At 36.5% G+C, this 10,336-nt stretch overlaps 1 protein-coding gene across 2 annotated transcripts in view; it reads left to right on the plus strand.

Annotated features, from left to right (window-relative positions):
- Positions 1-1,080: 1,080 nt before the first annotated feature.
- The window catches only part of LOC111471127 (transcription factor E2FA-like), a 12,285-nt gene continuing 3,029 nt past the window's right edge, over positions 1,081-10,336 (plus strand). The window contains exons 1-9 of one of the 2 annotated variants that reach the window (XM_023116814.1): positions 1,081-1,480; positions 8,538-8,730; positions 8,974-9,027; positions 9,137-9,222; positions 9,294-9,382; positions 9,497-9,551; positions 9,729-9,781; positions 9,860-9,910; positions 10,004-10,052. In XM_023116814.1, the coding sequence (XP_022972582.1) occupies positions 1,274-1,480; positions 8,538-8,730; positions 8,974-9,027; positions 9,137-9,222; positions 9,294-9,382; positions 9,497-9,551; positions 9,729-9,781; positions 9,860-9,910; positions 10,004-10,052 (837 nt within the window). In that variant the 5' untranslated portion in view covers positions 1,081-1,273. The remainder of the gene's footprint in view (positions 1,481-8,537; positions 8,731-8,973; positions 9,028-9,136; positions 9,223-9,293; positions 9,383-9,496; positions 9,552-9,728; positions 9,782-9,859; positions 9,911-10,003; positions 10,053-10,336) is intronic. The other variant, XM_023116815.1, reaches the window with a different exon arrangement.

A 10,336-nucleotide genomic window follows, 5' to 3' on the forward strand; every position in this document is an offset into this window, starting at 1 on the left:
TTTTTTTTTTTTTTTTTTTTATTTATTTATTTAAATATGAATGAGTTATAATGTTCAACATAAAGTTAATGTATGCGAGACACACACCACGACGATAACTAATCGTTTGAATTAAGTATGAAATTATGCATTTAAATATGATTTTGACTGTCAATGGTAATATTGTAAATGCCAAATTAATAAAAAGAAATACATCTATATTTTTTGTATACATTTTTTTTGTTTTTTTTTAGTTTAAAAGTGTTTTTTAGGTTTTTTTTTATTATAAAACTTAAACAAAAATAACGTTATTTTTTAAACAAAAAGTTAACTATTTTAATACAAAACTAACATATAATTTTTTGATTTTTTGATTTTTTTTTATTTTGTTTAAATGTGTTTTTTTTCAAAATTCATAAATATTTTGTTTAGACAAAGTTGGTCCGACAAAGTTGAAGGGTATTTTATTATAAATGGCAAAATTGTGTTTTTTTTCTTTCTTTTTTATTTACCCAAAATATAACCTATATATAATATAAGTAAACATAAGAATATGAATGATAGATATATCAATTTGATAGAAATACTGAGCCTTATGATCCATTTATTAATATTATATAAATAAAAACAATTAATTATTATTTAAATGGTTTTTATAATATTTTATCTACAACAAAAATATAAATATAATGTCAACATTTGGTGCGGGCATAATAGGGGCAAGTACAAGGAATATAAGGGAGAAACCTCTCCTACTCTCGCCTTTATTATCACACAAGTTAAATTAAAAATATCGATTTTGCAAGGTAGATGGATATTTCTGGTCGAGAGACATTTAATTCACATTTTATTTTAGGATGATATGATTCGACTTTGAAAATGAAAATTTTATTAATTTTTAAAATTGGTCTCATTTTCACATTTTAATTTGAAAATCTTAGTTTCTAAAAAGAAGACAAGAAAAAGAAAGAAAGAAAATAATGTAATTTTTGGATTATTATTTAATATGGATGGTTTCCAAGGGCCAAAATGCAAATAGTTACAGAAGTATTGTTTGGGTTATTATGCAATATAAGTGGATCCCAAGGGCCAAAATGCAAATAGTTACAAATTCACTTCCCTCCACATCCATCCAGCACAAATTTCCCTCCTCACCTTTGGTTCCATTTTGATCCCACAACCCTATATTCTTCTTCTTCTTCTTCTTCTTCCTCAGCTTCTCAACTTTCATGCCATTTCCATCTTCCTTCTCCAAATCCACTGTGTTTCACCTCTCTTGTCCTTTGGATTCTCCATGCGTGGCGGCGGCTCTCGAGCTCCGAACAGGTCGGAGCCACTGCCGCACTCCCAACCTGCTCAGATCCTCCCGCCTCTCAAGCGGCAGCTTGCTTTCGAGTTGTCTAGGCCGCCGTTCGTTCCTCCGGGTGACTATTACCACTTTGGCGGTGGTTCTTCCAATGCTCTTGATCAACAACCTGATGCTATCGTCGTTAAACCTCTTGTGAGTGCTGCAATTTGTTTATTGACTTGTCTCTCTTCTGCATTTCTGCATAATTGACTGTTGCTTCCTTGTTTCTTGTTGCTTTTCGAACCGTATGGGGATTCCTGTAACATTGCACCTCGGTTGTCTCTGCTTGTACGTTTTAAATTATTTCTACACTGTCTGATGATTTTGTCTTTAGAATTGTACTTTTATGAAGCCTTCAAGGTGTTTCAATTCGTGTATTAGCCACAGTCTGAGTCGATCGAAATTTTTGAATTTCTCATCGTGGTGGATCATTGCGTACACGTTTTTCTTTACCCTATGCCCTGTGCTGGCGAGTGCACGTGTGGAAGGTTATTTTAGTTGGGGGTTCCGAATGTTGGTGAACAAGTCTTTCTTACTTATCGAAGAAAATTTGAAGTTAGATTTCTCTGTCTTCACCCTTATGCTTGTTATAAGAACTATTCATTTATGTTTTGCACATTAAACATCAATAGATAATTTGTATCGCATGTTGTTAATAGATTAGATACTAAGGTATACTAACAATAATTTTTATGTCCTAATTAAGAATGTGTGTTACATACATGAGATTTAATAATGTAACATACATTAATCACACAAAATATGTCAGAATTGTTGGTTTAAATTTAATTTGGGGATTGTATAATCGTTCCGGAATTGTCAAAGCTCATGAGTTTGCTTTGGGCTTGAAAATTGGTTTGCCTAAGTCAATAGCCTTTCTACAATGTAGTTTTGTGGTCTACCCCGTGCGGCCCATCTTGGAAGACCTTTGATTGAAAATGAATAAGGGGCTCTTCCAAGGATTGGATTATACTTTTCCTGTTTTTATGGGATTTGATTTGTTGTGTGGTCTATGAAGTTCTGTGTAATACGAGTTCTTCTGTTCATGCCAACTTAAGGATGTTTATGTAATCTCCTAGGCTCTGGAAGTAGGATGTCTTTTCTTTCTTTCTTTCCTTAATAAATTTCTACAAGATGCCAGATTATTTTTTCTTGAGTTGCTGCTATTGAGACATGAGGATGCTTTAAATTTCATGTTGAGATTTCTTGTCAAAAAACTGAATTTTAGTTACCCCATTGACCTTGATCCAACTGTATGTAAATACTTTTCACAATGATTTTCAATAACTAGATGGTTATGTAGTTATCATCTTTTGTTCTTAGGTGTAAATCATTGATAGCTAGTGTTACATGGTTTGTTGAACACAACTCACTGTGGGAAACACTCGCTCTCTTTATTAAGACCAATCGAGAAGAGAATACAAGACACTCTGTAGAATACTTCTGCTTTTTATTGTTTTTAGATTTCTTGGATGAATAACCTAGGTAGGGTGGGGGTATTTATACTAAGAGTAAACAATCTATATTTAACCAATCTAAATCTAGACCTAACCGATTTGAATCTAGACCTAACAAATTGAATCTTTCTCCTAAAATATCTACATCTCTTTCTCCTAAAATCTCTACTAAAATAAATATACTGGGCTCGTACAATTAGGCTTGACTCTATTGGGCTAGTACAATTATTGGGCTTGACTCTATTGGGCTAGTGATGATATTTCAACACTCCCCCTCAGCACTAGTCCTCATTCGCTGCATCATGTTGAGCTGACAGCGAAAGCTCTCATGTTTGCTAGTATTCAACCCTTTTGTAAACAAGTCTGCCACTTGGTCATCTGTCTTGATCTGCTGCATCTCAATTTCTTCCTTTAGGACCTTCTCTCTAATGAAATGGTAGTGCACCTCCACATGCTTTGTTCTAGCATGAAACACTGGATTTTCTGCAAGGCGAATCGCAGATTGGTTGTCGCAAAGAAGTGATATTGGATAGTCAATTTTCTGGTGCAAATCTTCCATCAAGAGTTTTAGCCATGTACTTTCCTGGGCTGCTCCAGCCGCTGCTCTATACTCTGCTTCTGTAGTTGATAATGATACTGTTGGTTGTCTCTTGCTACACCAAGAAATTGTTCCCGAACCAAACTTGAACACATACCCAGTGGTTGACCTCCGAGTATCGTGGTCTCCTGCATAGTCAGCATCACAGTATCCAACTAGCTTGCAGTCTTTGCTTCTTTTGTACAAAAGACCATAGTCGATTGTACCTTTGATATATCTCAAGATCCGTCGAGCTGCATCCAGATGAGGCTTCTTTGGACTTTGCATGTATCGACTCATAACCCCAACTGCATACGAGATATCAGGTCGAGTTAAAGTTAGGTAGATAAGACTACCTACTAGTTGTCGGTACGTTGTTTCATCGTTCAACTCTTTGCCTTCATGTGCACAAATCTTGGCATTTATCTCCATCGGTGTTGAAACTTGCTTGCACTCTAACATGTTGAACTTCTGAAGCATGTCTCTGGTATACTTTTGTTGGCAGAGAAACAGTCCTTCATCTGTGCGATCAACTTCTAGGCCTAAGAAGTGTTTAAGCTCTCCTAGCTCTTTCATCTGAAAGCGTATTGATAAATTTTCTCTTGTTTGATAAATTTCTCTTTCATCGTCCCCGGTGATAATCAAATCGTCCACGTAGACCAACACAATTGTCAAATTTCCTTCTCTTTCTTTGATGAATAGGCTTGAGTCTGCATGCGCAACTGAATAACCACTTTGGGTAAGAAATTCAGCAATCTTACCATACCAAGCTCTCGGTGCTTGTTTCAGTCCATAAAGAGCTTTTCTAAGCTTGCATACATAATTAGGATTAGCTGCACTCTCAAATCCCTTTGGTTGGTTCATATAAATCTCCCTGTCTAGCTCTCCGTGCAAGAAGGCATTCTTCACATCCATTTGCCACAGTTTCCAATCTTTACTTGCTGCGAGTGCTAGCAGAACTCGTACGGTAGTAATCTTTGCCACTGGACTGAATGTTTCATCATAATCTAGTCCATATTGTTGAGAAAATCCTCGAGCCACGAGTCGAGCCTTGTATCTCTCGATTGATCCATCCGGTCGACGCTTTATTTTATAGACCCACTTGCAAGAGACGGGTTTGATATCTCCTAGTCTTGGCACTAGTTCCCAAGTTTGATTATGCTCCAAGGCTATAATTTCTTCCTCCATCGCTTTCTGCCAAACCGAGTTTTGTGATGCTTCTTCATATGTCTCTGGTTCGTAAACTCTATCTTCTACAATAGCTGCATTTGCATACTTAGGATTTGGCCTTCGGATTCTATTTGATCGCCTAAGTTGTTGATGTGTTGTTTCATTTTTATCAGATTCGCTTGATTGAGTCACCTCCTGCTTGTCAATATCAATGTCGCTTGGATTTTCAGATGCATCGAAATTTGATTGAATTTGTGTAGTTTGCTCCCCCAGCTTCTGTTGTAGAATTTCTTCAATGTTTGAATCTGATAAGACTTTCTTCTCCGAGGACCACCATGTAGATGCTTCATCAAAAACTACATCTCTTGATGTATAGTATTTTCCACTTGTTGGATCACAGCACCTCCATCCTTTTCTTTGATTGTCGTATCCAACAAATACACACTTGACTGCTTTCTTGTCAAACTTGCTACGTAGATGGTCAGGCACAAATACATAGCAAACACAGCCAAATACTCGGAAGTAACTAATTGTAGGTTTCATATCCCATAGTATCTCAAATGGTGAGACGAACCCTAGCTTTGGTTGAGGAAGCTTGTTGATCACATGGGCAGCAGTTCGCATAGCTTCAGCCCAAAATCTTCCTGGAACGTTCTTTGCGTGTAACATGCTTCGACAGGTTTCTGCAAGGTGTCGATTCTTTCTTTCTGCTACACCATTTTGTTGTGGCGTGTTGGCACATGTAAATTGACGTCGTATCCCACACTCGTGTAAATATTGATCGAACTCATCTGACGTGTATTCTCCGCCATTGTCTGAACGTAGACAACGAATCTTCGCTCCTACTTCTCCTTCGACCATCATCTTGAATTCTTGAAACTTTGAGAACGTGTCAGACTTTTCTTTCATAAAGAAAATCCACACATATCTTGAGTAGTCGTCAATAAATGTCACCATATACCGCATTCCGCTGATCGATGCTTGTTTGACTGGGCCGAACAAATCAGAGTGAACTAACTCTAATGGTTTCTTTGCTTTGAAACTTGACTCTTTGTATGGTAATTGATGAGCTTTACCATACTGACATCCAGCGCAGACAACGTCTGTTTTGACTTCCAGTTGTGGTAGACCTTTGAGCATAGATTTCTCCATAATCAGCTTCAACTTATGGTAGCTAATATGTCCCAATCTTGCATGCCATAGATCTGTCGTCTCATTCTTTCGGGTCTTGTCAACATAGGCAGACTCTGCAGATAGAACGTAGACAGACTCCACTCTTCGTCCTTCTATCGTCGGCTTTCCTATTATCTTAACATCTTGATAAACTTTTACATCTTCTGGCCCAAACAAGACATAGCTTCCTGATGTTGTTAGTTGTGACACTGACAACAAGTTCTTCTTTATACCCGGTACATGATAAACATTATGTAGCGACACTGTATCAGACTTATTGCCAGGCATGATTGTCGTATTGCCGATTTGAGCAATTGATAACTGTGTGTTATTTGCTGTACGTACCATACGACTTCCTTTGTACTCTTTCTTGTCTTGCAATTTTCTCTGATCGCCAGTCATGTGATTTGAACATCCTGAATCAACGATCCAGTCATTCTCATAGTTGATATGGTCTTCCATTGTCGCCATGAGTGCTAGCTCGTCTTCTTCTATGGGACATAGTACCTCTGCATCCCATTCATCTTCTATCTTCTTTTTGGATATTGCCACATTGTTTTCAATGGTCTTTTTCCTGGACCAACAATCTCTAGACATATGGCCCTTTTTCCCGCAGTTATAGCAAATACCACCAAATCTCGTTCTTTGAAAACTCTTGTTGTCGTTCTTCTGAGCTCTCTCAGGTTGTGCAATCCCTTGGTGGCTTCTTCTTTTGTCACCATTGTATCCACGTCTGGTAGACGGCCTATTATTGCTCTGACTTTCACTCGTGTAGAGTGCTTCTTCACCCTTCAACGTGAAGCCTCCCATTTGTTTAGCCATGGCTTCTTGGCTGGCTAACAAATTTTCGAACTCTACCAGTGATGGTTGAGTGGGCCATCCTTGTACAGCAGCAATGAAGCTTCGATATTCTGGTCGCAATCCGTGGATTATAATCCTCTTCATTCGAGATTCTACAATGGCGGACTTTGGGTCTAGTTCAGTAATCTCCCGACAGATCGATTTGACCTTGTGGAAGTACTGAGCAATCGTCATATCACGTTGTGAAATTGACAACAACTCATTCTCCAGAAGTTGTAGTCTCGTATCATTCTTCTTTGAGAACAACATCACGAATGTGTCCCATGCTTCTTTCGGTGTCTTGTCATCCCAAATATGTTCTAACATCTCTTCTCCGATGGTGGTCTTCAAGGCAAACATTGCTTTGCCTGCTTTGATTCTCCATTTGCGCAAGGCGTCGTTAGAATCCTCCTCTGGCGGCGTAGTTTCACACCCGCCAACGATCTCCCAAAGATCCTGTCCTTGTAAATAGGACATCATGCATGTTGCCCACGTGTTGTAGTTGTTGTTGTTGAGTTTCTTAATTCCTCCAACGATTTGGAAATCACTCATCGTGTTGGCCATACCTCAGTAATACCAAACAAGTTCTTTTGACACAAGACTTGCAGAGTCACAGACTTCTCACGACACAAAAGAAACTCACTCACCACTAATCTCAAGAAATCGTTTCTGATGTGGAAGATCAGGCAGAGCTGCAACCACAGAGCATACTAAGGATTCCAAGAGATCAGATAACCTACACTAACCTCGCTCTGATACCAAATGTTGAACACAACTCACTGTGGGAAACACTCGCTCTCTTTATTAAGACCAATCGAGAAGAGAATACAAGACACTCTGTAGAATACTTCTGCTTTTTATTGTTTTTAGATTTCTTGGATGAATAACCTAGGTAGGGTGGGGGTATTTATACTAAGAGTAAACAATCTATATTTAACCAATCTAAATCTAGACCTAACCGATTTGAATCTAGACCTAACAAATTGAATCTTTCTCCTAAAATATCTACATCTCTTTCTCCTAAAATCTCTACTAAAATAAATATACTGGGCTCGTACAATTAGGCTTGACTCTATTGGGCTAGTACAATTATTGGGCTTGACTCTATTGGGCTAGTGATGATATTTCAACATGGTTAACCGAAAAACCCAAGTTTATGGCACATAAATGTATTTGAATCTGTAGCAGGACCCACAAACTTTGCCTGCTGCATAACATTATTTGCTAAATTATTAAATCAATTGAAGCGGCCTTGTAGGGGCATGAAGTATGCAATAATGCATGTTGGTGCAATTGTTTGCACAATGCTCACCATTGTGATCATTTAATTGTATAATATTGCTGTTGATTAGAGTTTTAGTTTATCTTGGAAGGATAGTCCTGCTGACCTTTTAAGTGTCTATTTACAGAGAATAGTTATTCTGTTGTGATCTCTTAGTTTCCATTTCAATTGCATGCATATCGCTATATTCCACCGCCCCCCCCCCCTATTATTTTTTCTTTCTGTACGTCTCTATCATTTGAATTCTAACGATTGTTTTTGTAGGGCATAGTATTATGGTTGTATGCAAATAAGCAAAGGATTCTTATTTCCCCCCTTTTCAATTGGTTATATGCATGAGAAGTTTTTTTTATATGGATGTTATGACGATCTTACAAATTAATTTCACAGATAGACATATCTCGTGGTAAATATAAATTAAACTAAAGGATAGACGTAAATCTAATCTTTTCTACAGAAAACTAACCACCAAGTAGATACATGATAAATTACATGATTTGAAGGATTATAAGGATTGCGACAATTTGGTTTGCATCCTCAATAATGGTTACTTTAGTTTAGTTGAGTTTCAACTATCATGCAAATTGTATTATGTACTTCTTTTTTACACATAACTCAGGCGATCCTTCTTTGCTGTATTTAAAAATTATCTTCAAATTTTTTATTTGCTTCTAAATTCTATAATTGCCTACCTTTGATATTTTTTTTCAGAAACCAAAACAGAAGGGGGCCATGTATAACCATGTGGTTGAATCTAGTGACTGCATTCATGATCAGAGTTCTTCAAAAGATGCTCTAAGTTTTGTACAGACACCTGTATCTGCAAAAGGCGGAAGGGTGTACAATAAGGCAAAGACTCCAAGAAGAGCTACGTCTGGGCCTGGAACACCTATCTCAGACACTAGTAAGAAATTTTATGTGCGTTTTATATTTTTAGGTTGATAGTTGTGATTAGTAACTTTGTTTTAAATTGTCACTGAACGTAAAGTGGTTATTATTTAAATCCTGTTTTTCTTTGTGGGATGTTATGGGGTACATTCTTTTTATCCCAATTATCTCTTAAAGAATTTCTCAATTTAAATTGTATGATCCTTTGATGAATATTAAAGCAGCATGACTATTATTGATTAGTTTTCTCAAATATCAGGCACTTATTCTCCTCTTACCCCCGCTGGAAACTGCCGACATGACAGTTCTTTAGGTAACTTTGCAATTCTTGCTAATATAATAGTATCCATTCTGTCCAACCTACATCAATGTGCATTTTCTTGTCAAATCAATGGTGTTTAAAAGAATTCTGAAACTTTTAGGTCTTCTGACAAAAAAATTCATCAATTTAATTAAGCAAGCAAGGGATGGCATTCTTGACTTAAACAAAGCTGCAGAAACTTTGAAGGTAAAATTTATAGATACTTAAACTTTGGTTTTCTGTTTAGCGGTGACTAATATGAAATATTCATGACACAGGTGCAGAAAAGGAGAATATATGACATTACAAATGTTTTGGAAGGCATAGGTCTCATAGAAAAGAAGCTGAAAAACATAATATGTTGGAAGTAATGTATCAATTGATGTGTTGGTCCAATTCTTTCATTTAGTTTGTTAAATTGAAAATTTCGTAAGAAGTTGAAACATATGGTTTATTTAGAATCTATTCAATATTTGTTTAGGGGATTCAATGCCCAAAGTCCAGGAAATGTGGATAATGATACTGCTATGTTGCAGGTTTGTGGCTCTGACTACTGTCTTTGGGTTTCAAGATCATGGATTTTTTTTTTTAACCATTATTTTAAAGAAATGCCTAGTTTTCCCTTGTACAACTATTTACTGGAATGTCTAATAATGACTCTATCTAGAACCTATCCTGTATACAGATAATTTGAGAGTGTACCTATTCTGCAGGTGGATGTTGAAAACCTTTCTTTTGAAGAGCGTAGATTAGAAGATAAGATAAGGTTGCATATTTATTCTGTTATTAGTTTCTATACTTTGAATCACAAATGAAAACTCATGTTTCATAATTATATTTGCAGTGCATTGCAGGAAAGACTGAGGAATCTGAGTGAAGATGAAAATATCCAAAAGTAAAAGTCCATTTCTGCTCCATTCTGTCTAGTTTTCCACTTACTGGTATATGATTAAAATAACAACGTAGCATATGTTTCCTATTACGATAGATGGCTCTTTGTGACTGAAGAAGACATTAAAGGTTTGCCTTGCTTTCAGGTGAACTTGTCGTAAATACTTCAATTGTGAATATTTAAGCTCAAACTTTACTTCTAATTTTTACACCTTTTTTGTATGGTCACATCATGATTTTGAGTATTGCATTATATGTATCAGGATTCAAAATGTACTAGTCATACCTGAACTAGGAGAATGACACATCACAATTAAAGAAAATGAAAGAAAATCATGAAAAAGATGAAAAACTAAAGACAGTTCCTAGCAGAGTTGGATCATGTGATTTTTTTTTTTTTTTTTTTTTTTTTTTTTTTTAAAAAAAAAGG

This window comes from Cucurbita maxima, unplaced genomic scaffold (genome assembly GCF_002738345.1).
Source record: "Cucurbita maxima cultivar Rimu unplaced genomic scaffold, Cmax_1.0 Cma_Scf00049, whole genome shotgun sequence".
Classification (NCBI taxonomy): Eukaryota; Viridiplantae; Streptophyta; class Magnoliopsida; order Cucurbitales; family Cucurbitaceae; genus Cucurbita; species Cucurbita maxima.